This window comes from Eschrichtius robustus, chromosome 6 (genome assembly GCF_028021215.1).
Source record: "Eschrichtius robustus isolate mEscRob2 chromosome 6, mEscRob2.pri, whole genome shotgun sequence".
In the NCBI taxonomy this organism is placed as follows: Eukaryota; Metazoa; Chordata; class Mammalia; order Artiodactyla; family Eschrichtiidae; genus Eschrichtius; species Eschrichtius robustus.
In genome coordinates this window covers 11,433,511-11,460,415 of record NC_090829.1, presented here as the reverse complement: position 1 = coordinate 11,460,415, position 26,905 = coordinate 11,433,511, and the positions used below count along the sequence as shown (strand labels likewise).

Genomic DNA, 26,905 nt, shown 5'->3' with positions numbered 1-26,905 from the left:
TTTTGGATCATCGTGTTTTCATCGTAATTCGTCTCTAAGTATTTTTTGATTTCCCCTTTGATTTCTTCAGTGATCTCTTGGTTATTTAGTAATGTATTGTTTAACCTCCATGTGTTTGTGTTTTTTAGGGGTTTTTTTCCCTATAATTGATTTCTAATCTCATAGTGTGGTGGTCAGAAAAGATGCTTGATATGATTTCAGTTTTCTTAAATTTACTGAGGCTTAATTTGTGACTCAAGATGTGATCTATCCTGGAGAATGTTCCGTGTGCACTTGAGAAGAAAGTGTAATCTTCTGTTTTTGGATGGAATGTCCTATAAATACCAATTAAATCTATCTAGTATATTGTGTCATTTAAAGCTTGTGTTTCCTTATTAATTTTCTGTTTGGATAATCTGTCCACTAGTGTCAGTGAGGTGTTAAAGTCCCCCACTATTATTGTGTTACTGTCGATTTCCTCTTTTATAGCTGTTAGCAGTTGCCTTAGATATTGAGGTGCTCCTATGTTGGGTGCATATATATTTATAATTGTTATATCTTCTTCTTGGATTGATCCCTGTATCATTATGTAGTGTCCTTCTTTGTCTCTTGTAACATTCTTTATTTTAAAGTCTATTTTATCTGATATGAGTATAGCTACTCCAGCTTTCTTTTGATTTCCATTTGCATGGAATATCTTTTTCCATCCCCTCACTTTCAGTCTGTATGTGTCCCTAGGTCTAAAGTGGGTCTCTTGTAGACAGCACATATACGGGTCTTCTTTTTGTATCCATTCAGCGAGCCTGTGTCTTTTGGATGGAGCATTTAATCTGTTCACATTAAAGGTAATTATTGATATGTATGTTCCTATTACCATTTTCTTAATTGTTATGGGTTTGTTTTTGTAGGTGCTTTTTTTGTCTTGTGTTTCCCAGTTAGAGAAGTTCCTTTAGCATTTGTTGTAGAGCTGGTTTGGTGATGCTGAAATTCTCTTCGCTTTTGCTTGTCTGTAAAGCTTTTGATTTCTCCATCGAATCTGAATGAGAGCCTTGCTGGGTAGAGTAATCTTGGTTGTAGGTTCTTCCCTTTCATCACTTTAAATATATCATGCCACTCCCTTCTGGCTTGTAGAGTTTCTGCTGAGAAATCAGCTCTTAACCTTATGGGAGTTCCCTTGTATGTTATTTGTCATTTTTCCCTTGTTGCTTTCAATAATTTTTCTTTGTCTTAATTTTTGTCAATTTGATTACTATGTGTCTCGGTGTGTTTCTCCTTGGGTTTATCCTGCCTGGGATTCTCTGTGCTTCCTGGACTTGGGTGGCTACTTCCTTTCCCATGTTAGGGAAGTTTTTGACTATAATCTCTTCAAATATTTTTGGGTCCTTTCTCTCTCTCTTCTCCTTCTGGGACCCCTATAATGCAAATGTTGTTGTGTTTAATGTTGTCCCGGAGGTCTCTTAGGCTGTCTTCATTTCTGTTCATTCTTTTTTCTTTATTCTGTTCCATGGCAGTGAATTCTACCATTGTGTCTTCCAGGTCACTTATCCGTTCTTCTGCCTCAGTTATTCTGCTATTGATTCCTTCTAGTGTAGTTTTCATTCTCGATCTTTGCCTCCATTCTTTTTCCGAGGTCCTGGATCATCTTCACTATCATTATTCTGAATTCTTTTTCTGGAAGGTTTCCTATCTCCACTTCATTTAGTTGTTTTTCTGGGGTTTTATCTTTTTCCTTCATCTGGTACTGAGCCCTCTGCCTTTTCATCTTGTCTATCTTTCTGTGAATGTGGTTTTAGTTCCACAGGTTGCAGGATTGTAGTTCTTCTTGCTTCTGCTGTCTGCCCTTTGGTGGGTGAGGCTATCTAAGAGTCTTGTGCAAGTTTCCTGATGGGAGGGACTGGTGGTGGGTAGAGCTGGGTGTTTCTCTGGTGGGCAGAGCTCAGTAAAACTTTAATCCGCTTGTCTGCTGGTGGGTGAGGCTGGGTTCCCTCCCTTTGGTTGTTTGGCCTGAGGTGACCCAACACTGGAGCCTACCCGGCTCTTTGGTGGGGCTAATGGTGGACTCCGGGCGGACTCACACCAAGGAGTACTTCCCAGAACTCCTGCTGCCAGTGTCCTTGTCCTCACGGTGAGACACAGCCACCCCCTGCCTCTGCAGGAGACCCTCCAACACTAGCAGGTAGGTCTGGTTCAGTCTCCTGTGGGGTCACTGCTCCTTCCCCTGGGTCCCGATGTGCACACTACTTTGTGTCTGCCCTCCAAGAGTGGAGTCTCTGTTTCCCCCAGTCCTGTCGAAGTCCTGCAATCAAATCCCACTAGCCTTCATAGTCTGATTCTCTAGGAATTCCTCCACCTGTTGCCAGACCCCCAGTTTGGGAAGCCTGACGTGGGGCTCAGAACCTTCACTCCAGTGGGTGGACTTCTGTGGTATAAGTGTTCTCCAGTTTGTGAGTCACCCACCCAGCGGTTATGGGATTTGATTTTATTGTGATTGCGCCCCTCCTACCGTCTCATTGTGGCTTCTCCTTTGTCTTTGGATGTGGGGTATCTTTTTTGGTAAGTTCCAGTGTTTTCCTGTCAATGATTGTTCAGCAGTTAGTTGTGATTCCGGTGCTCTCGTAAGAGGGAGTGAGTGCACGTCCTTCTACTCTGCCATCTTGAACCAATCTTCACTATTTTTTTTAAATGGTAACTTTATAATATATATATTTTTTTCTTAATTATTTTATTTATTTTTGGCTGCGTTGGGTCTTCATTGCTGTGTGCAGGCTTTCTCTAGTTGCGGCAAGCGGGGGCTGCTCTTCGTTGCAGTGTGTGGGCTTCTCATTGCGGTGGCTTCTCTTGTTGTGGATCACGGGCTCTAGGTGCATGGGCTTCAGTAGTTGTGGCACACGGGGTCAGTAGTTACGGCTTGTGGGCTGTAGAGCACAGGCTCAGTAGTTGTGGCTCACGGGCTTAGTTGCTCCGTGGCATGTGGGATCTTCCCAGACCAGGGCTCAAACCCATGTCCCCTCCATTGGCAGGTGGACTCTTAACCACTGCACCACCAGGGAAGTCCAAATCATAGTTATTTTTAATTGCTGGTCTGATCATTCCAACATGTCTGCCACATCTGACTCTGGTTCTGTTGCTTGATGTGTCTCTTCAAATTGGTTTTTTGTTTTTTGCCTTCTAGTATGCCTAGTAATTCTTTGTTGAAAGCTGGATATGAGACATGAGGTACTGGGTAGAGGAACTGTAATAAATAGGCATTTAGTAGTGCTGGCCAGGTGTGGAAAGTGAGAAGTGCTCTTTTGTCCTGTGGTCTATCTTTTAGTGAACTTGACAAGTTCACGCTGCCCAGTCTAGCCCACCTCTCTGGTGGGACAGGATGGCTAGAGGGGGCTGGAGTCGGGTGTCTCCCTCCCCCTAGGCCATTTGGGTTCTATAAAACCCCAGTAGGTTCGCTGTGCTAAAACAGTTTCTTTTGAGGGCAGGCCTCCTGAGCAACAGTGCACTCTGGCTGCTTTTCCGCTCTCTCTAGCCACAGGGATTTTCTCCAGCCGTACTGCGAGGACCGGGTACAGCTCCTAGAGGAAGAACTCAGAATTGTGGGCACACCCTGCCAAAGCCGGGCTCCCCCGAAGTTCTTCACTCTTGGACATGTCCACCCTGAGCCTCCAGCAACTGGTCAGTTACAGTTTAGCTTTTCCTGCACTGATACTGGCTCCACTGAGGTTTCTGCTCACGGGTTTCTACTCAGGTTGTGATTTTTTGTATTCACCTGTCTGTCTCTCTAAATTTTGGAGGCAGCAGTTCGCCCTGTGATCTCAGTTCTCAGATGTATCTAAGAAGAGCTGTTGGTTTTCAGTTTGTTTACATTTTTACTTGTTAACGTAGAATGGCTGCTTCCAAGCTCCTTATATGCCAGACTGGAAACCAGAAGTCTCAACTCTTTATTTTTTTCCTTATGTTTTTCATTTAGTAGAAAAACAGTGTGACATTAAGAAAACATTTTAAATCTCCATAAGATGACCTGTCATGTTTTCAGTTACTCGCATTCTTTTCCAGTCTTTGTTCACATGCATGCGTGTTTTACTTAGCTATTACCACTGTAAACAGAGAAAAGTTTTCACTATATTTGTTGAGCATAGCTATCTTTAAAATTTTTGCTTAATATTCCACCTGGTTTGTATATATTTTCATAGCTTTCTTCATATTGGATGTTAGATATTGTTTGTTTCCAGCTTTCATCTATTGGGACTTATTCTTCAATTTTAGCTAGCATCCACTTATTAAACACTAAGTGCTTTACATCAGGTATTTTCATTTCCAGCTTGTAGATGAAGAAGTTGAAGCTTCGTTGTGTTAAATAACTTATCCAAGCTTATATAATGAGTAAGTATCAGAGCCAGGATTTACTTTTTTTTTTTTTTTTTTGGCCGCACCACGCAACATGAGGAATCTTACTTCCCCAACCAGGGATCAAACCCGTGCCCCCTGCGGTGGAAGTGTGGAGTCCTAACCACTGGACCACCAGGGAATTCCCAGATCCAGGATTTCAAATCAGACATTTTAAAACTCAAAAGACCATATTCTTTTTTTTTTTGGTGCCAATTTTAAATACAGTTTTAAGACATTGCATTTTCCACTTACAATACAGTGCTTGTAAAGTGCAATGTTATTTCCTTTCCCTGTGCACACATTCCACGTTCAAGTAGTAAGAATGCCCAGTTTACTACAGCAGCTCAACTTTAAAACTGCCATGGAATTTGCTACAAATTTGGGTCCTTCAGTGTTGTGTGGAACAATGCTACACCTGTGCTAGGCTGGCTTAATCAACCTCTTCAATGGTGGGCCCAGAGGAGGCACCACCAGACGGTGGAGCTCCACCACCAGGGAAGCCCCCGGGCATTCCTCCTGGCGTTCCTCCTGGCATGCCTCCTGCGCTCTGGTACAGCTTGGTAATGATGGGGTTGCAGACTTTTTCCAGCTCCTTCTGCTGATGTTCAAATTCTTCCTTCTCTGCAGTCTGGTTCTTATCAAGCCAGTTGATTATTTCATTACACTTATCAAGAATCTTCTGTTTGTCCTCATCATTAATCTTGCCTTGAAGTTTCTCATCCTCAACAGTAGCTTTCATGTTGAAAGCATAGGATTCAAGAGAATTCTTCAAAGACACCTTATCCCGCTGCTTCTCATCTTCAGCTTTATACTTCTCTGCTTCCTGAACCATGCGTTCAATGTCCTCCTTGCTCACACGGCCCTTGTCATTAGCGATGGTAATCCTGTTCTCTTTTCCTGTGCTCTTATCCACAGCAGAGACATTGAGGATGCTATTGGCATCAATATCAAAAGTGACTTTAATCTGAGGAACACCACGGGGGGCAGGAGGAAAAGCCCATATTCTTTACTTCCGTAGTATGCTGTCATTTCAGCTGACTTTTTTCTTATTTAAATGACTTCCTAAGATAAAGTCCCAGAAGAATACTGTTTGTGATTTATAATATGAATTATTAAACTTTTTCCCAATAAGGAAGTACTATTATTATCACTTTACTAGTTTATTTTTTTCCAAATTTAATATTTTAAAATAGTACAAGTTAATGTTTATTTTGTATATAAGTTCAAAGTTTTTCAAAGTGTTTGTTTATGATTTGTTTTCTTCTTTAAATCTGTTCTTGTTTATTGCCTGTTTATAAGTGTTGTCTTGATGTTTATATTTTGCATGTAAATTTTAGTTTATCAATCTGTTTCTTCTATTATTTTAACTGCTTCAAATTTTAGAAAGTTGTTTCATCAAACCTCTGATAGCCAATTATAATTTATTCTAGTTTTCCTAACATTCAACATTTAACTCCTGATTTTGAGTTTGTTTTTGTATATGGTGTAAGGTGTTTAAACTTATTTCCAAACTGTTGTTCAGTCATCCCAATATCACTTATTCAATCAAACTTTTCCTCTTGTCGTTCTGAGTGTGGTGGCATACAGAGAATTACCAGTAAGGCACACAAATAATTACCAGTCTGTCCAAAGCAGAAGAAAACAAAACTGCTCAGTGCCTCTAGGAAGAGAGGTGAGAGCAGAGATACTGACCATTTCTCTGCCGTTTACCATGCCCTGCTTGGAGCTGGCCACGTTTGTGAGTAGGGCTAAGGTCACTCTCATTCTTGATCATGTGCTGCCCTCTAACTGCGCTGTGGGTCACCTGCAGCTTGCCACCATGCTTGTGTGGAGGGCATCCTCCACAGGAACTCAGAGCCGACAGCATCTGGACCCATTTGCCTGCTTTTGCTGTTTCTCTCTTGGTGAGCTTGACTGTGCCTCTCCCCAGTAGATACCTCCTGGACCCTCCATAGGAGAAGGTGGCCTTTGGCATGTTTTCTCTAGTGCTGTGTTTTACCTTAGATTTTTTTTGTTGTTTCTTTTACTCTTCCTACTATCATTCATTCTCAGTGTTTCCAGACTATCCTATCAGGGATTGTTCTTTTGACTTGGGGACCGTGGTTTCCTGGCTCTAATACCCATTCCTTTGTCCTCCACGGTCTGCATGCAGGGCATCCTCACCGTCTTGCTGGTCCTGTGATCTGGGTGTTTCACTCCCGAGCACTGGCAGACAAGAGCACAGGAGTGATGGGACGTGGTGTCGTGATGTTTGGCCCACCATGCCCTTAGAGATGTTGTATCCACCACACACTTAATTCACAAAGAACCTTTGCATTGCCCCCACTTCTGAGCACATCTTCCCTGAAAAATTTGACCTGTGGTTCTAGGGCATCATATTTTCCATGCGCTGGTTGTGTTTCTCCATGTCCAGTCTTCAGGTCCTCATTCCCTAGAAGGTGCTTCTTCTGATGACTCTAATTGAAGGTAGTCCAACAAAGAAATGGGGGAGAAATTTCCCAAGGGCTTTGAAAGACAATTCTTTGCTGACACCCATGGAGTCTTATTTCAGAGACCCTGATGATAGTTCTAGAGGACTGAGAAGAGCAGGGTAGCTACAAATGCTCCCACCGTTCTTCTCTCCCAAGACTGACAGACAGTGCGGAAGCCTTCTCTGAGTGCTTTCCTTGCTCCCTTGGCCAAGGTCTACGAACCACAGTTTAAGACTTACTTCCTCAGCAATTCATTTTTGGCTCCCAAAGATTTCAGATAAGCTTTTGAGAAGAAATCTGATACACTTCTGCAGAATATAATTGGAAGATTTTTCAGATTACCTATTTACCTATAAATGTATAATTATATATATAAATAATTATGTTAAAATTTTTTAATTACAATTTATTTAAATTTATAAATATACATTATTTACTTATTCATTTAATTCCTACATATTTCTTTATTCATCTTATGTAATTACCTAATGGAATATCTATCTCTTACCCCTATTCTAGTCTTTTAAAATCAGGAACCTTATTTAAACAAATGAAAACCAGTAACAACCTGGTTCTACAGTGATGTTCCTGTCAAGGCAGAGACAAGCACTGAATCCTTTAACCGACCTGGACCAGATTGTTTGGGGGACTTCCCCCCCACCCCCCACCCCCAGTTTGAGTGTTTAAATACTTTGCTGGTCATTTCCATTCATATGGTGGGAACACTTTGAAATCCGCCCACATTCTCTCAGGCCTTTTGTTGGAGAAGCACCTGGGAAATAAAGGTGATGGTCCTGACTCATGTCTTTCTTTGACGTGAGGGGAAGATAGTGTCAGAATGTACCTGCCTTTACCCTCCAGCCCAGTGGCTCTGGAGGTGACCCCAGGCCAGGAGTATCAGCACCACCATCACCTGGGAACTCATTAGAAAATGCATATTCTAGGGCCCTACCCCAGACCCGCTGAGTGAAAACTTCTGGGCATGGGGTCCGGGGAACTGCACGTTCAAGCCCTTCAGGTGCCTCAGCGTCAGCGTCCCCATTTGAGAACCCCTGCTCTGGTCTGACCACCCAGTCTCTCCCTTGTGAGGGTACTTTGAATTTCTGTTGAATTCTGCTGCAGCTGCAATGAAGACAGCACAGTGGTCTTTGAAGGTCTGACTGATAAATTACCCCCGTCTTGAACATGTACTGGGAGGGTTGGACCAGGAGACAGGAGAGTTGCTTTCCAGTCTGTTCTCACCACTAACTAGTCCTGGAGGATTCCCTCTTCAGGAAAATGGAATTTTACCATCTGCTTTCATTGCTTTATGTGACAGGAAGATAAAATCAAGTAGTGGATGTTAAAGTGGTTTAAAAACATTAACATGTAACATAAAATGCAACCTGGCAGCCATATAAAAATTTGTCCCTGTGGATTCTTTACCTCAAATAGATTTCCCTGTGAAGAGTGCTGTCCATCTATGGATGGGCTACATTGCATTGCACACCCACTCACATCTATGGGGTGCACTGCTGTAAGAAATCACAGCAAATTTAGAACCTGTGAATATAGAAGATGAAATAAGCCCTAGGAACATGGCAAATAAAAAAATAGCTTTCATGAGACCCAAATCTTGGAAAATCAAATGTCTAGTTTTTTCACTGTAAAAGAGTTAGGTGGGGAAAAAAGGAGATAGATGAAGTGTTAGGAATGAAAAGGAGAAGGAAAGGAGGAAAAAAACATCCATTTACTTCTTAAGAATGACCCACTCTTGCGGCACTTCAGTGCAAATCCCCACGTGGGTAAGTGGTACTCCGTTTGCCCACAGGGTGGCAGTAGCGGACCTGGAGGGGGCTCTTCTTTGGAGCAGTCTCGTGGGTGCTCTTTTCTGTCTGCACAACAAAGTGAAGAAAAGAGCCTTCTTCCATTAAACACCTGTGCATTTCAGGGGGAAGTTTTGTCTTAAATTATGAAGGTAATTTCCCATTTGAGGAAAAGAAAGGTGACATATTTAGGTTCAAGTGTCACGATTGCTCATTCGGTGTTCTAAGAGAAATTACTCCTGTCACCAGAAAGGGGCCCCAGTCCAAGGCCTGGTCCACGGTTACACTTTTGTATGTCACTCGCTTTTTGGAGATAACAGGTGGAATGTTTTTAAAAGAGGAATGACAATTCACCAGTTCAGCCGGGAGTTCCTGGTAATTTACTCACTGTTCCATGTAAGTTCAGCCTTGAACCTCAGCATCACCCTCAGTTGCCACCTGACACACCCCCCTGAGGCATCAGAGTCTTGGTGGTGGATGGTTTGCACGAAGCTGTCCAAGCTACAACACTGTGGGGCTTTACATTGTTCCAGGGCCGGTCATGGACCAGCTCACTAAGCGCAGAGGCAGAGAACAAGAGGCTTTCTGGGAAATAAAGGTCTCTTTGGGGTTTCTTTAAATTCAGATTATGTAAGTTAGATGGAGATGGGCATTTCTCCTGCTTACGTAAAAGGATTTAGACAAGGAAATCACAAAACTCATGAGAATGGGTTTAGAACTATTTGGAACTTAACAGTATTTTTCATGGCATCCTGTCAGATACACGTAGAAACGTATACTGTGCGCGCTCCTAATGACTTAGCTGGTCCCTCAGCTTTGTTCCACAGGATATGACATTTCCTCTGCGAACTCCCCAATCATGGGGCTGTCATTCTCCTTGACAAGTAAAGAATGACAAGATCTTTTATTAAAACGATCAGTATGTCTATATATAAAATTTTAAGTGTATATACCTGCCTCTGAAATTATCTTATTAAGAATACCTTCATAATAATCCTTTCATTTTATTGCAAAAGACGCGATTGTAATAGCATGGCTAGGAAGGAAACACAGCTAATTTTCAAGGTGACTCATTTAGCAAGATGGAAAACAAAAGCTCCTTGTGTGTAAAAATATCCAGTGATTGACATGTTACCAAATTTCCACAAAATAGATTTCCATGTAATTTAAGACTTTGATTTCTTTTCCTCATAGATCATAAGAACCCTCCTGACCAGGATTAGTGTCAGGGGAACATGTTTCCTTACTAACTGAGAAGCAGAGGCTTCTGTAGGGCGGTGAAAAGATCAGGATGCTTTTGCATGAAGATGTCACTCCAGCAGTGCTGCCCCCACCCCAGCAATGATTTCCTGGCTCGGCACTCACTCTGCAGGCAGCGGGGAGTCACTGGGAGATTCTGAGCAGAGGAGCGTCTTGATTGACCCAGGCTTTAACCTGATCTCCACGGAGATGAGGCTGGAAGAGGATGGGGCGGCTGTGGGAGCTGCCAGTTATCTCCCTCTGACTTCATTTTCTGCTGCCTTCCGTGGTCCCTGGTCCCTGGTCCCTGGTCCCAGCCCACCGCTCTCCTGGCTGTTTCTTGAACCACCCGAAAGCTCCCACTCGGGCCTTTTGAGCGAGGACCCCTCTGCCTGGAACCCTCTTCCCCCGGCATCCACGGGCCTCCTCTCGCACCTTCTCCGGACGCCGGCTTCTCCTGGAGCCCTTCCTGGTCTAAAACCTACCCCCACCCACGCCAGGCCCTCCCTGCCCCCTCCCCGTCTTTATGGCTCCTTCGTACTTATTGCCAAATGACACGTTAGGTGCAGTCAGTTGGCAATGACAACAGGGTTAATGTCCCAATAAACCCATCGTAAGTTGAAAATATCATAGGTCAAAAATGCATTAGATACACACAGCCTCCCGGACATCCCAGCTCATCCCCGCCCACCTCACACATGCTCAGAACACTCACATTAGCCTGCACATGGGCAGAACCCTCTAACGCAAGGCCTAGTTTATAATAAAGGGTCGACTATTTCATGGAGTTTATGGAATACTGCACTGAAAGGGAAAAACAGGATGGAGTGCGGGTCCGGATGGTTGTCAGTGTATCTATCGGTTGTTCACCCCCGTGACTGGGGGCTGCGGCTGCCCTGCCCAGGATCAGAGAGAGGGTCGTACTGCACGCTGGTCCCCCAGGGAACAGTCCACCTTTGAAGTGTGGTTTCTACTGAACGCATATGGCTTTCGCACCATCGTAAAGTCGAACCATCACGAGTGGGGGGACGATCTGTGTTGATTGTGGCAGTGTCCGCATACATGGGGAGGGTCCACTCAGAAGGGCTAGGCGCCTTCACCGCTGGGTGTCCGACGCCTGCACCTCTGTATGGCACAGGCAGGTATCACGTGGATGTTGAAGTGAGCGCCCTCCCGGCCCCGCTGTCTCCCGCCCCCGCCTCAGTGGAGCACAGGACGCAGGATGTGGGGGCACATTGTCACATCAGTGGCGCCTTCACGCTGGGCCCTTCCTGGAGTTTAGGCTCCCGTCAAATGCCTACGATGGAAGGAGGTTCGTAGCTAGCTTTTCAGACTGAGCACACATCTCCAGCCACCAATCTGTTTATGGTCCAGGCCCTGCCCTGCTCTGCAGGTGGATCCGTTGCTGGATCGCCAAGAACCTCGTGACTCCCAGGGACACCCCGGCCCCTCAGCCACCCCGTGAGCGCCGTCCTGAGCCAGCGCCGGGCCACCTGCGCCCTTGCATCCTGTCGCCTGCCAGCACCCCCTGCTGCCATCCAGGCCTTTCAAAGCCCCTGCCACATAGAGAGGGAAAACCAGAACACCACTCTTCAGCAAGGGTGCACTCTGGTGCCTATTTTTATTTTAATGACTCATTCTCCCCTACCTCATTAGGCTTGCTTCTTTCAAGGGGGAATACCTGGCTGAATCTGCATAACCCCTTATTACTGACCTACCTCTGTTCACGCAGAAATGATTGCCACTCACGGCTCTCCTACCAGGCTCTTTTTGTAAATAATCTAAATTTATTTTCTCAAAGTAGAAAGAAAGGGGATAGCTTGATGGTTCCACAATTTCCTTGTTTTGCTGCACTGCAAGGCCCTGAGATTTGATTGATTGATCGATTGATTGATGGCTGCGTTGGGTCTTCGTTGCTGCGCACGGGCTTCAGTAGTTGTGGCACGCGGGCTTCAGTAGTTGTGGCATGCGGGCTCAGTAGCTGTGGCGCACGGGCTTAGTTGCTCCGCGGCATGTGGGATCTTCCTGGACCAGGGCTTGAACCCGTGTCCCCTGCATTGGCAGGTGGATTCTTAACCACTGCGCCAACAGGGAAGCCCAGTCCCTGAGATTTAAACGAATGTTCTTTGTCCCCGCATCAGTGGCATGCAGCTCTTAGCTGAGGAAGGAGGACCCTGCAAACGCCACTCTCAGCTCCAGGACCTCCTGACCTGCCCCCACCGGGTCCTGGTTCATGTGCTCCCCCCACCACCCAGCCTTGTTTCCCCCCCCTCTTAGTGAGGCCATGGCCTTATACTTTAGAAATATTGCGAATTTGACTTTGAAGATGAAAGTTTTCCCCTCAAACCACTCCCCATTATCATCATTCTGAAACCAGAGCTGGAGTGGGAAACAGATTTTGAGACTTTAAAAATTATTCCTTGCTGGGACCTGGAGACTGTCATACAGAGTGAAGGAAGTCAGAAAGAGAGAAACAAATACCGTATATTAACGCATATATGTGGAACCTAGAAAAATGGTACAGATGAACCGGTTTGCAGGGCAGAAGTAGAGACACAGACGTAGAGAACAAACGTATGGACACCAAGGGGGGAAAGCGGGGCTGGGGGGATGAATTGGGAGATTGGGATTGACATATATACACTAATATGTATAAAATAGATACCTAATAAGAACCTGCTGTATAAAAAACATAAAATAAAACTCAAAAAAAAATTATTCCTTGCTGGTCTTCAGAGGCAAAATTCAGATAAGAGAGCTTATCAGTTATACTTGCATTTCTACCCAAAAGCTCATGGCCGCTCAGTCAAAGGCCTCTTGTTCTGATCTTCCAACACTGCCCACAGTGCCCCAGACCGATGGCCACGCACCCCGGGGCCTGGCATTTGGATGGAACATTTCTTCCCTGAGGAAAGAAGTGACAGTTTGAGACGGGGCGGGGTTGGGATGGAGAGTGTTGCCCACCCTGAGAAGTACCTGAGTTTGCGGGGATTCTGACTGGGCACCCCGAGGCCGTGGTCTGCTGCTGAACCTAATTATGCTTGCTTTTGTTTGCGGACCTTTGAGAGAAAAAGAAATCCGTGGCGGCCCGGAGGGTCTGGTTTTGAAATGCAAACACGGGGGTTCTGAGTCAGACTGGGGCAGGGTGGCATTTTGTCTTTAAAGTGCAGCAATGTGGTTCCTCGATTTGTCTCTGCTGTCTTGACATTTAGTTGGATTCCTGGGCAATTGGTCGGCCCAGGCACATCTCCAGGGAGCACGGGGGCCTGGCCTTGGCACTGCCTGGCAAGTCTGTGTGCTTGGGGAGGGACTGTGGCTGGGAGGCCAGGCCGATTTTCAATGCAGAACTGTGTGTAAAAACACCCAGTGACACATAACTTCTAGAAATTAAAATGCCTATTCTTGGGAAAACAAGGCACACAGAAGTGTCATTGTAAGTTTACTTCTAATCTCTTACGGTAGGAGCTACAACGCTGAGTTTGCTTTCTAGAAAATTCTAGTTTATTTTCTAGAAAGTTGCATTTTATTACTGCAAAAGGATTTTATTTCCAAATGAGTATGCTTTTTTTGAGCAGGAGTTTTGGAGTCCTAGAGACAGAGGTTGAGAAGGTGATGGTGTGCAATGGCAATTCTCAAGTTCAAGGAGGGGGAAAAAGTCATGCTTTGATAGGGAGACTTCTTTTTGACTGTCCATAAACTGGCATTTAAGTAGAAGTCAGCAGTTTCTCTGCACCAAGTTAAAGAATGTGGTGCTGGGTAAAGGGAGGCTTACGCTTTATATTCATTACTAACCAAAGAAAGGCAGGGAGAATTGTGATCCATCAGGTTTTTATGGCTAAGATAGCCGAGCTGTATTATTAGGATCACAACAGTCACAGCTGGTATAGATGGCTGACCTGTAGTATGTTTGTGTGTATTGAGGACAGGCGGTGGGGTGTGGAGTATATCACAGAATTATCTATAATAATTAGAATAGTTATGATCGCCTAAATCTGAAGTGTGCAACTAGAAGAGTCCTGCTGGGGAAGCAAATCGTGGCAAACATTGGGTCTGTTGTGGAAATGTTCTAAAACCAGACTGTTAAAACAGTGAGCCATTTTAAACGTAACTCGCTACGTGTTTGGAGAGAAACACATACCCTCTTGTTAGGAACCTGAAACAAACTCTTTGAGCTGCAGCGTCACAGCCGGTGAGTTTGATTGCCGGGATTAATAAATCACAGCTAAGCAAGTCCCAATCTTGGCAGGATTCTGGATTCAGCTGTTTTCTCCTTGCCCCATTGCGTTCTAGATTGATGGTCTGCATTATGTCTGGAGCCAGCCGTCAGCTCGCTCTTTTCCTCTGCGGCTGTTGCGTGGCTGCCCTGGGGGTCCAGGCCGAGGAGCGCTGCCCGGCTGAGCGTCACCAGGCTGCCCAGTACGTGGCTGCCGTGTACGAGCACCGGTCCATCCTGAGCCCGAACCCGCTGGCCCTCACCAGCCGCGAGCAGGCCTTGGAGCTCATGAACCAGAACCTCGACATCTATGAAGAGCAAGTGACGATCGCGGCCCAAAAGGCAAGAAGTGCTCCCGGGTCAGCTTGTTGGCAGAGCAGGGCAGATTAGCCCTTGGTGTTGCGTTCCCTCTGGGAAATGAGCCCGGCCGGTAAAGATGAGCTGAATGAGTCAGTCGGCTGGAGTCCCGCTACTGCGAGGCTGGTCTGCGGCATCAGCAGACCCTCCAAGGTTGGGAGGAGTGCAGAATTTGGGGCCTGACCGAGACTTGCTGAGTCACAGTGTACATTTTAGCAGGATTCCCCAGGCGATGCTTCCCCTCTAGCCTGGGAAGCCCAGGGCCAGGCACGCGGTGGTGCCAGAAGAGTCGCTTGGTTGCTTGTAAACAAACGTGGGTGCCCGGCTCCCACGCCTCCCTGCAGAGTCAGCTGGGGAGCGCGCCGGGGCACTGGGATTTTTTAAGGTTCCCCGGTGGATTCAGATGTGCAGAAACATCTGAAAGCCAGCAGGCACGACGGCCTCTCATGCTCTCGGAGGCTTTCAGAGATAACTAAAGTAGTAAGCGGCCCCAGAGCTGCGTTTGCTGCCTCCCGATGACGTGGGGCTCCTTTCTGGTCCCCGCGCCAGACCCCGAACGGCCTGAGAGCTCAGTCCAGACACAACCCAGCCCAGCGGACAAAGGACGCCGGTGCCGCCTTTGTGAAGGCTTCCTGCGCGGCCCCTTTTCCGCTCCTGCCGGGAAGGGTGGGGCAGACGGGGGTGGGGGGTGTGGGAGCCAGAAGTCTCTGTAGGAACATGGCCTGCTGGGAGGGCAGTCTGGCCTTGAGCCCCGGCGGGGGCGGGGGCGGGGGACCCGCCCGGCTGCTGGAGGAAGCCCCGCTCCGCCCTGCCGGGACAGCAGGCGGGCTCCCTGCGAGCGGAGCGGCCCGCGTCTGTGAGTTCAGCGGGCAGAGCTGTGGTGCCTGCAGGTCCTGCCCGAACAGCCCCCGTCTCCGTTCAGGGTGGTCAGCACTTCCTGGACAACCACTGGCCATCACTACCTTTTAAAATGTAGCCTGTAGTACCTTTATATGTAACACACAAATGTTGGAAGGGCGCTTAAAGGCCGGTCCAGCTGTTCTGATGGGTGACACTGCTCTTTTTTCCCCAACCCGACGTCCAGCTTCCCCTGGACGCCTCCAGTGGCCCAGGACTCACTGCCCACTTGAGGACAGTGGGAACGTCTGGAAAGGGCTTCCTTTCTATGGGCAACAATCAGCCTCCCTGTAACTGCCACCCATCGTCCTGTCCTCCTGGCCAAACAGAACAGACTGAATCCCATCCCACACACGCCATCTTGCCCAGATCTGAGGACGGCCCCAGCATGTCTCCCAGGCTGTGTCTCTCCAGTCCCACCCACAGTTCCCTGAGGGATGAGGTTCCAGCCCTGTCCCCCAAGCCTTTCCGGGTTACGTCCGTGCCCTGAGCTGCACGCGGTTTTGCCGAGGGCAGGGCGGAGGAAACCTGCCACCATACTCATTCCAGGTGTCGTCCCCAGAAGGAGAGCTTTTGGCAGCCACACCTTGCTGTGGGTTCATCAGGCGCTTGCTGTCAGCCAAAGCTCCTGAGCCCTTTTCACACAGACACACACGCTGTCCTGTACTTGTTAGGTTAATTTATTTAACCCGAGAGCAAAGCCTCACATTTATGCCATTGAATTTCATCCTGGTGGGCTACTTGGGGGTCTTTACTGACAGACATCCTGCATATCAGTTACCTTCACGTCATTCACACTTCTGGGACATACTTCATTTGTGTCTGCACTGAAGCCGGTGTAAAACCATCCCAGCCCGTGCCCGCAGGCCTCCTCCTGACACAGGTCCGTTCTCGGCACGAAGGTGTTGGCTTGCGGGCAGCTGAGATGTCACCCCCTTCTTCCCCATCCTTCCACAAGACCATGCTGAGACACTTGGCAGATGCCACACTGAAACCCAGAGACTGTGACTGCAGTTTCCCCCCGCATTTTAATCACCTGCCCCCCAAATGAAACATGTAACATGTTTTTCTTGAACCCATGCTGCCTGCAGGCATCATTCCTTCTCTGTCTGTGGTCCAGGAGCAGGGACAACAGCTGTTGATCCAGTCATTTTTAGGGCTTACAGACATCTCGGCTCCCCTACGTGGTTATATGTGTTAAAGTAACCTCTAACACAGGTTGATGCCATGCATGTGTCAAAGTTTTATATCAAACTTGCTATAAGGGCAGAGGTTCCTGCAGGCCAGTTAAATGAGTTCTCTCATTTACAGGGAAGAAAAGGAGTTGCGCTTAAAGATATTAGGCTGGGTGGTCAGCTGGGCTGGCACCCGGAATTCCCCAGGAGTTCTTGAGCTCACTGGTCTGTCAGAAAATTGCTCAAGCCCTTTATCAGGAATGCAAATTCCTTCCTAGAATGGACGCGTAATCACATCAGACCCAAAGTTCTGTCCCGGCTCAAGTCTGAGTCCTCATTCTGGGCAGATGTATATTAGGAAATGCAATTTAATTTTAATATGAATCTAATATGTATCCATAACTGTTAATGTCCATAGGAAACCATTCAGTGCTTTCAAAGTTGTGTTTTTAATAAAGGAAAACATGTGTCCAAGTATAATTTTCAAAAAGTTAGAAACATGACTCTTACACATCGAGAAGAATGGACATGTGTCAAAGCTCTTATTTAACTCATTAATTAACTCAGGAACCAGTAAGATGGTAAAGCTGGTTCAAAAGATAACTTGAGGAACAGATGTGAGTGTATCCATCAGTCAAATGAATGTTGAAATGAATCTGCTAATAGATACAAAACAGGCTAATGTCCTACAGGGCAATAAAACTGTCATGTTTAGGGTGATCTTTTATTAAATAGCAAAGTCAAACAGTGATGCATTCACTAGATGAATAATCCTCGAGTGTGCTTGTCAGTACCCTGGTATATTGTAGAAAGATATACGTATACAAAGAATGTATACATAAATTCTTCGTCTTGCTTTATTTCCAAGTTTGTGATAATTTTTCTTTCTAATGTGCAATAAGATGACCAGCCTCATATTATGCTGGAGGGAGTGTACATTGCTGTAAGCTTTCTGGAAAGCTACTTGGCAACGTACATTAAGAATTTAAAATTTTTCATACACTTGACTCAGTATTTTCACTTATAAGGCTTTATTCTAAAGAAATAATCAGAGTTCCAATCAAAGATTTGTGTACAATGCTCATTCAGGGAGTGTTTTGAGCACCCTGTACGCAGATGGTCAACACAGTTTTTTTATTACAAAATGTTGGGAACAATTCAAATGCCCAATAACAGAGGATAAACCGTGGTGTCCTCTTAAATATAATCCAGCATATAATACAAGTGATATTTCTGAAGGTATCTTTGTAGTCTTGATGCTCTGTAGTGAGAGAGTCAAGATGGAAAACCGTTTGTTTACTATTGTCTCAATTATACACGCACACACCTATACAGAGAGGGGGAAAAAATGAAAATAGGCAAGATGTTAACAGTAAGTATCTTCATGATATAGGATTATGAATTCTTCCTTTATGTTGTCTTTTCCAAATTTTCTACACTTAAACTTTTGAAAATTTTTTTATAACCAGCAAACAAATTATAAGGCGTTTGCAGTGCATTCCAGAAATAGTGACTCAAATTGCCTGTTATTTTAGATTGTTCGTGCTTGCTCTGCCATCCTCCTCCACCTTTCACTGTGGGGTCATGCTGCCCCAGGCTTAACATTTTCAGCCGAGTAAGTGGAGAGCGGCAGCCGAAGGGGCCCTGGCGCTGGGAGCTGAGGGCTGCCCTGTTTGTTTGGGTTTCCTCAAGTTGCTGCCACTGTCACAGGGAGCCTCGGGCTGTCACAGGCAAGGACCCCCAGTGTCTCCAGCTGTGGGAGAAGGCCTGTAGGGCGGTCAGGGCTCTGACGGGAGTCTCCTAACTCCCAGTGGGAGAAAGGCAATTTAGAGCAAGTCCTGGTTCCTATGCTGAAATCGATGCACTTGACTTTCACCCACCAGCCCACTGGGGCCCGTTAGAATCACGTGGGGACCTGTTGCCGGGACCCCACCCACAGTTGATTGAAGCAGACTTTTTAGGGATGGGCCCAAGCATCACCGCTAAACGAAGATTGCATTGTCAGAAGTCCCCTGTCTGATTTAGAAGCACAATGAAGGTTGAAAACCACCCACCGGACTAGCGGTAGCACATCTGCTGAGCCTGATTCTCAGGCCTGTTATAGTCGCCTCTCCATCTCCCATGGCACCACCGCCAACTCCAAACCCCTCCCAACTCCTGCTCCCTTCAGCCAGACGCACTTGTAACCTTCTTCCCTGACCAGCCCTCGGTACGGTGCTGGTCCCTAGAAGACTTTGTCTTTCTTCCCTCAGAGTTAGGCCAAGTGAGACGGCTCCCCAAGGCTCAGATCCCTGCCGAGCCCAGCTACCACGTCTGGACCTCTATGGTTCCTGGTTCAGAGCAGCTGCAGGACGGCTGTCAGAGGAATGAAGGGGTGCTTCCCGTTATCTGTTAACGGACTATTCTCTGATGTTTTGACTTGCAGGGTGTACAGATTATAGTGTTTCCAGAAGATGGCATCCACGGATTCAACTTTACAAGAACATCCATTTACCCGTTTTTGGACTTCATGCCTTCTCCCCACTTGGTCAGGTGGAACCCATGCCTGGAGCCCCACCGATTCAATGACACGGAAGTATGTAAGGGGACCAGCCTTCCTCCTCAGGAGGTGGGAGGCCCACGGAGATGAACCAAGCCAGGGGCCAAGAGCCAGGACATGTTGAATGAGACTGACAGGAGCCCTTAGGGGCCTGAGAACCAAACCCGAGCTCCATGTGCCACAGTCATTCACTTAAAGAATGTCTGCTATTATGAGGCATTTACTCATCTGTGGATCGTTCTATTTGTTAATCACACAAGAAATGCATGAATGTATGCTTCTACAACAAATCAAAGTTAAAAAAATGAAAGCCCACCTTCACCACACCCTATCCCTCATCCACCTCCCTTTCTAGACAAACTGCCATCAGTGCATCCACCTATATTCTTTTCTATGCATCTCATAGATACTGACATCTTTATTTTTTAATTTTATTATTTTTACTGAAGTACAGTTGATTTACAATGTTGTGTTAATTTCTGCTGTACAGCAAAGTGATTCAGTTATACTTACATATATTCACTATTTTATATATTCTTTTCCATTATGGTTTATCACAGGATATTGAATATGGTTCCCTGTGCTATACAGTAGGACCTTGTTTATCTATTTTATATATAGTAGTTGGCATCTGCTAATCCCAAACTCCCAATTCATCCCTCCCCAGCCCCCCTTGGCAACCAGAGGTCTGTTCTTTATATCTGTGAGTCTCTTTCTGTTTCATAGATAGGTTCATTTGTGTATATTTTAGATTCCACATATAAATGATATCAAAGGTATTTGTCTTTCTCTTTCTGACTTACGTCACTTAGTATGATAATCTCTAAGTCCATCCATGTTGCTGCAAATGGCATTATTTCATTCTTTTTATGGCTGAGTAGTATTCCATTGTGTGTATGTATATATGTATATGTGTATATATCTATACACACATACCACATTTTCTTTATCCATTCATCTGTCGATGGACATTTAGATTGTTTCCATGTCTTGGCTACTGTGAGTAGTCTGCTGTGAACACAGGGATGCATGTTTCTTGTTGAATTATAGTTTTGTCTGGGTATGTTCCCAGGAATGGGGTTGCTAGATCATGTGGTAGTTCTGTTTTTAGTTTTTTGAGGAACCTCCACACTGTTTTCCACAGTGGCTGCACCAATTTACATTCCCACCAACACTGCAGGAGGGTTCTCTTTTCTCCACACCCTCTCCAGCATTTGTTATTTGTAGACTTTTTAATGATGGCCATTCTGACCGGTGTGAGGTGCTACCTCATTGTAGTCTTGATTTGCATTTCTCTAATAACTAGCAATGTTGAGCATCTTTTGATGTGCCTGTTGGCCATCTGTATGTCTTCTTTGGAGAAATGTCTGTTTAGGTCTTCTGCCCATTTTTCGATTGGGTTGTTTCTTTGTTGTTGTGTGAGCTGTTTGTATATGTTGGAAATTGAGCCCTTGTCAGTCGCATCATTTGCAAATATTTTATCCTAGTCTGTAGGTTGTCTTCTCGTTTTGTTTACGGTTTCCTTTGCTTTAGAAAAGCTTATAAAGTTTGAATAGGTCCCATTTGTTTATTTTTGCTTTTATTTCTGTTGCCTTGGGAGATTGACCTAAGAAAACAGTGGTACAATTTCTATCAGAGAATGTTTTGCCTATGTTCTCTCCTAGGAGTTTTATGGTGTCATGTCTTATATTTAAGTCTTTAAGCCATTTTGAGTTTATTTTTGTGTATGGTGTGAGGATGTGTTCTAACTTCATTGATTTACATGTGGCTGTCCAGCTTTCCTAACACCACTTGCTGAAGAGACTGTCTTTTCTCCATTGTATATTCTTGCCTCCTTTGTTGAAGATTAACTCACTGTAGATGTGTGGGTTTATTGCTGGGCTCTCTGTTCTGTCCCATTGATCCATATGTTTGTTTCTGTGCCAAGACCACACTGTTTTGATTACTGTGGCTTTGTAGTATTGTCTGAAGTCTGGGAGGGTTATGCCTCCAGCTTTGTTCTTTTTCCTCAGGATTGCTTTGGCAATTCTGGGTCTTTTATGGTTCTATATAAATTTTAGGATTATTTGTTCTAGTTCTGTGAAAAAATGTCATGGGTAATTTGATAGAGATTGCATTAAATCTGTAGATTGCTTTGGGTGGTATGGCCATTTTAACAATATTAGTTCTTCCAATCCAAGAGCATGGGATATCTTTCCATTTCTTTATTTTTTTAAATTATTTTTTTTTAAATTTATTTATTTATTTTTTGGCTGTGTTTGGTCTTCATTGCCGCATATGGGCTTTCTCTAGTTGTGGCGAGCGGGGGCTACTCTTCGTTGTGGTGCGCGGGCTTCTCACTGCAGTGGCTTCTCTCGTTGCAGAGCAAGGGCTCTAGGCACGCAGGCTTCAGTAGTTGCAGCTCGCAGGCTCATTAGTTGTGGCTTGCAGGCTCTAGAGTGCAGGCTCAGTAGTTGTGGCTCACGGGCTTAGTTGCTCCGCAGCATGTGGGATCTTCCCGGACCAGGGCTCGAACCCGTGTCCCCTGCATTGGCAGGCTGATTCATAACCACTGTGCCACCTGGGAAGTCCCTCCATTTCTTTAAATCATCTTCAGTTTCCTTTATTAATGTTTTATAGTTCTCAGCATATAAGTCTTTCACCTCCTTGGTCAGGTTTATTCCTAAGTTGTTGTTGTTTTTTTTTTTTGATGCGCTTTTAAAAGGGATTTTTTTTTTTACATTCCTTTTCTGATCATTTATTTTTAGTGTAGAGAAATGCAACTGATTTCTGTATGTTAATCTTGTATCCTGCCACCTGGCTGAATTCATTTATCAGTTCTAGTAGTTTTTGTGTGGCGTCTTTAGTGTTACTATAGACTATATATATATAGTATCATGTCATCTGCGCATAATGGCAGTTTTACCTCTTACCTTCCAATTCAGATACGTTTTATTTCTTTTTCCTGTCTGATTGCTGTGGCTAGGACTTCCGATACTATGTTGAATACAGGTGGTGAGAGTGGGCATCCTTGTCTTGTTCCAGATTTTAGCGGGAAGGCTTTCAGCTTTTCACCTTTGAGTATTATATTGGCTGTGGGTTTGTCATAAAAAGCTTTTATTATGTCGAGCTATGTTCCCTCTATACCCACTTTGGTGAGAGTTTTTTTCCATGAATGGATGTTGAATTTTATCAAATGCTTTTTCTGCATCTATTGAGATGATCATGTGTTTTTTGTCTTTTGTTGATGTGATGTATCACATTGATTTGCATATATTGAACCATCCTTGTGACCCTGGGATGAAGCCAACTTGGTTGTAGAGCGTGATCTTTTTTATGTGTTGTTGGATTCAGTTTGCTAATATTTTGTTGCGAATTTTTGCATCTATATTCCTCAAAGATAATGGCCTGTAATTTTCTTACTTGGTAGTGGCTTCGTCTGGTTTTGGTATCAGGATGATGGTGGCTTCATAGAATGTCTTTGTGAGTGGCCCCTCCTCTTCAGTCTTCTGGAAGAGTTTGAGAAGGATCAGTATAAGTTATTCTTTGTATGTTTGGCGGAATTCCCCAGTGAAGCCATCTGGTCCTGGACTTTTGTTTGTAGGAAGTTTTCTTTTCTTTTTTTCTATTACAGATTCTATTTCACTTGTAGTGATCAGTCTGTTCAAATTATCTATTTCTTCTTGATTCAGTTTTGGTGTGCTGTATGATTCTAGAAACTTGTCCATTTCTTCTAAGTTGTCTAATTTGTTGGTGTATAATTGTTCATAGTATTCTCTTATGGTTTTCTGTATTTCAGCAGTATTGGTTGTTATTTCTCCTCTTTCATTTCGTATTCTGTTTATTTGGGTCCCCTCTCTTTTCTTCTTGGTGAGCCTGAGCAGAGGTTTGTTGATTTTGTTTACCCTTTCAAAGAACCAGCTCTTGGTTTTATTGATTTTTTCTATTGTTTTTTAATCTCCATTTTATTCATTTCCTCTCTGATCTTTATTATTTCCTTCCTTCTGCTGACTTTAGCTTTTGTTTGCCCTTCTTTTTCTAATTCTTTTAGGTGGTAGGTTAGGTTGTTTGTTTGAGATTTTTCTTGTTTTTTGAGGAAGGCCTGTATCACTATGAACTTCCCTCTAAGAACTGCTTTTGCTGCATCCCATAGATTTTGTATGGTTGTGTTTTCATTGTCATTTGCCTCAAGATATTTTTAAATTTCTTCTTCGATTTCATTGTTGACCCATTGGTTTTTTAGCAGCATGTTGTTTAGTCTCCATGTAATTGTTTTCTTCTCATTTCTTTTTCTGTGGTTGATTTCTAGTTTCATGCCATTGTGGTCAGAAAAGATGCTTGAAATAATTTCTATCCTCTTAAATTAGTTGAGGCTTATTTTGTGCCCTAGTATGTGGTCAATCCTAGAGAGTGTTCCATGCGCACGTGAAAAGAATGCATTTTTTTTTAATTTAATGTCCTGAAAATATCAATTAAGTCCAACTGTTCGATTGTATCATTTAGGATCTCTGTTGCCATATTGATTTTCTGTCTAGAAGATCTGTCCATTGATGTGAGTGGGGTGTTAAAGTCTCCTATTATTGTGCTCCTGTCAGTTTCTCCCTTTATGTCTGTATTTGTTTTATGTATTTGGCTGCTCCTGTATTGGGTGCATATATGTTGATGAGTGTAATATCTTCTTCTTGTATTGATCCTTTTGTCATTATATAGAGTCCTTCTTTATCTTTCTTTATGGCCTTTGTTTTAAAATCTGGTTTGTCTGATATGAGTATTGTGACCCTTGTTTTCCTGTCATTTCTGTCTGCATGAAATATTTTTCCACCCCCTCACTTTCAATCTATGTGTGTCCTTTGCCCTAAAGTGAGTCTCTTGTAAGCAGTATATTGTAGGCTCTTGTTTTTTAACCCAGTCTTCCACTCTGTGTCTTTTGATTGGAGCATTTAGTCCACTGACATTTAAGGTAATTATTGATAGATATGTATTTATTACCACTTTAGAACTTGTTTTCTCCTTGAGTTTTAAATTTCTGCTTTGTTCCTTTTTCTTTTTCCTCTTGCGGTTTGATGATTTTCTTTTGTATTATGCTTATGTTCTCTTCTTTTTGGTTTTTGTGAATATATTGTATGTTTTTGATTTGTGGTTACCCTGTATTTCAAGTATGTTAACCCCTTCCTATATCTAACTGCTTTAGACTGGTAGTCACATAGACTGAAACACGTTCTAGAAAAATAATCTACATTTTCATACTCTCCTCTTTCACATTTTATGATTTTAATTATTTTATGATTTTACACCTTCATATTCATCTGTTTGCTGTTCATTGTGGTTATCATTGCTTTCACAGAATTTTTTTTTTTTTTTAATCTGTGTACTGGCTTATTTAAGTGATTTATTTTCCAATTGTGATTTTCCTCTTTCCTATAGATTCCTTCTTCTTTTCTATTTAGAGAAGACCTTTCAATATGTCCCTTAGGATAGGTTTACTACTGCTGTATTCTTTTAGCTTTTGCTTGTCTGGGAAAGTCTTTCTCTCTCCTTCTATTCTAAATGATAATCTTGCTAGGTAGAGTATCCTAGGTTGCAGCTTAGGATAGAGTATCCTAGGTTGCAGTTTGCCACTCCCTTCTGGCCTGCAGCTTTTCTGTAGAGAAATCATCTGGTAGCCTTATGGGGGTTCCCTTGTAATTAACTCTGTTTTTCTCTTGCTGCCTTTAGGATCCTCTATCTTTAACTTTTGCCATTTTAATTATAGTATGTCTTGGTGTAGGTCTGTTTTGGTTCACCTTGTTTGGGGCCCTCTGTGCTTCCTGTACCTGGATATCTGTTTCTTTCTTTAGGTTTGGGAAGTTTTCAGCTGTAATTTCTTCAAATACATTTTCGATCCCCTTTTCTCTTTCTTTTCCTCTGGAATCCCTATTATGTGTAGATTGGCATGTTTTATATTATCCCATAGGTCTTTTATATTGCTTTCATCTTTTTTTATCTGGCTTTCTGTCTACTGTTCTGATTTAGTGATTTCCTGTATTCTATCTTCTGGATCATTTATTTGTTCTTCTGCATTATTCAATCTGCTGTTCATTGCCTTTAGCTCAGCTTTTGTCTGGGCAAATGAGTTTTCTAATTTTTCTTAGCTCCTCTTTATAGTTTCTAGTTCCTTTTTACAGTAATCTGCATTTCTATCAATAGTCCTTCTTAATTCCTTTAGTATTTTCATTATCTCCTTTTTGAACTTGGTGTCGTTAAAGAGATCTGTTTCATTGTTTGTTCTTTCAGGGGAATTCTCTTGATCTTTTAATTGGGAATGGCTCCTCTGCTTCTTTATTTTACTTATGTTTCTCTTACTCTGTGAGTTTGGGAGAAACAATTATCTACTGTGGTCCTGGAAGGCTATTTTTATGTGGGAGTGTCCCTGTGTAGCCTGTGTGGGTTTAATATTTTTTGGTATGAGGGCTGTTTTCACTATGAGTGCCTGCGACCTCTTTCCTCAGTGTGTGCTGGCCGTTATGCCCTTGATAGGAGGTGTGGTGGTGTTGTGGTGACCAGAGCCTGCACTGGGTATTGAGCAGGGTCTGCTCCCTAGTTGTTGGAGTAGAAGCCCCTAGGATCCATTTCTGAGCTGGGGTACGAAGTAGGCAGGATTGGAGCGCTCCCACTGGGAGAGGACCCACTGAATATTCCTCTGCCAGAGCTGTTCACCCGTGAGGGTGCTCTGTGGTGTCACCTGTTGTATGCTTACAAAGTACACTGTTGTTGGCACTGCCTTCAGCCCCATCTCAACCTTGGGAATGCTGTCAGTCAGCCCTGATGTCCCTCAGGCATTGTTTTCACAAGGCTACCAGTGCAAATCCATTGAAGTCAGGTACCAAGATTGCAGTAGTCACACACCTGGACCTGCTGTGGGAGCTATGGAAGCAGCCCAGACCCTGGCCCAGCCTGTATGTACATGCACCCACAAAGCCCACAGATGCTAAGGTCAGTCCTGTCCCAGCCACGGGAGTGCATTGTCCACTTGGGTGTCCCTCAGGCACCGAGTTTACAAAGCAGGCGCCAGTAGGGTAAATCTGCACAGCCGCAGGGAGAGGGCTCAGATTTCAGCCCCGCCTCTGCATGTGGGCAACCCACTAGCACGCTCCCAGAGCTCGTAGAGGAGCGCATGGAGAAAGAGGCTGCTGTGGTGGGCCCCAGTCCTCACTTTGCTGACATGCGTGTTGACAATGGGGTTTCAATGGTGGCACACACCTGCCATGAGCATGCCAAAAGTGAGGCTACTATGGCAGGCTCGCCCCTCCCTTCCACGCTCCTTGACAAAGGCTCTTCGCTTCTATGGAGGGCCCGGGCTTTCTCCATGTATACCGCTGGTTGCAGCCCATACCACACTCCAGCCCCTTCAGGCTGTCTCTGCAGCCAACCGCAGTGCTCTCCCCAGGTCTGTCCTCTGAAGCCCGAGTTCCAGCACCCAGCCCCAGCACGTACCAGTGGATGCGCGTCTCAGGCTGAGGAGCGCAGGGCAGTGGCCTGGCTGATCCTCCTCTCCAGTGAAGGGGCTTCCCAGAGTGTGGGAACCTTTTCTCTTTCACAACTACCTCCCAGGGGCACAAGTCCTGTCCCAATTCCTTTTTCTTCTTTCGCCCTACCCAGTTGTGTGGAGATACTTCTTGCGATTTTGGGTGTTGGAGATATTCTGCCAGCGTTCAGTAGGTATTTTGTGAGAATTGTTCCAGATGTAGATGTATTTTTGTTGTATTTGTGGGAGGAGGTAAGCTCCATGCCCTTCTACTCCACCATATTGATTGGAGCCCCCCAAGATAAGCACTTTTAAAATTACTTTTTAAAGAGCACCAAGTTTTCCCTTTAAAAGATTTTGATTGCAC

At 44.5% G+C, this 26,905-nt stretch overlaps 1 protein-coding gene and 1 pseudogene across 1 annotated transcript in view; one reads left to right on the top strand and one right to left on the bottom strand.

Annotated features, from left to right (window-relative positions):
- The window catches only part of BTD (biotinidase), a 78,789-nt gene that overhangs the window by 34,308 nt on the left and 17,576 nt on the right, over positions 1–26,905 (top strand). The window contains 2 exon segments of the mRNA XM_068545884.1: positions 14,165–14,429; positions 18,942–19,091. Of these exon segments, the coding sequence (XP_068401985.1) occupies positions 14,165–14,429; positions 18,942–19,091 (415 nt within the window).
- Positions 4,701–5,303, bottom strand: LOC137766711 (heat shock cognate 71 kDa protein pseudogene; annotated as a pseudogene).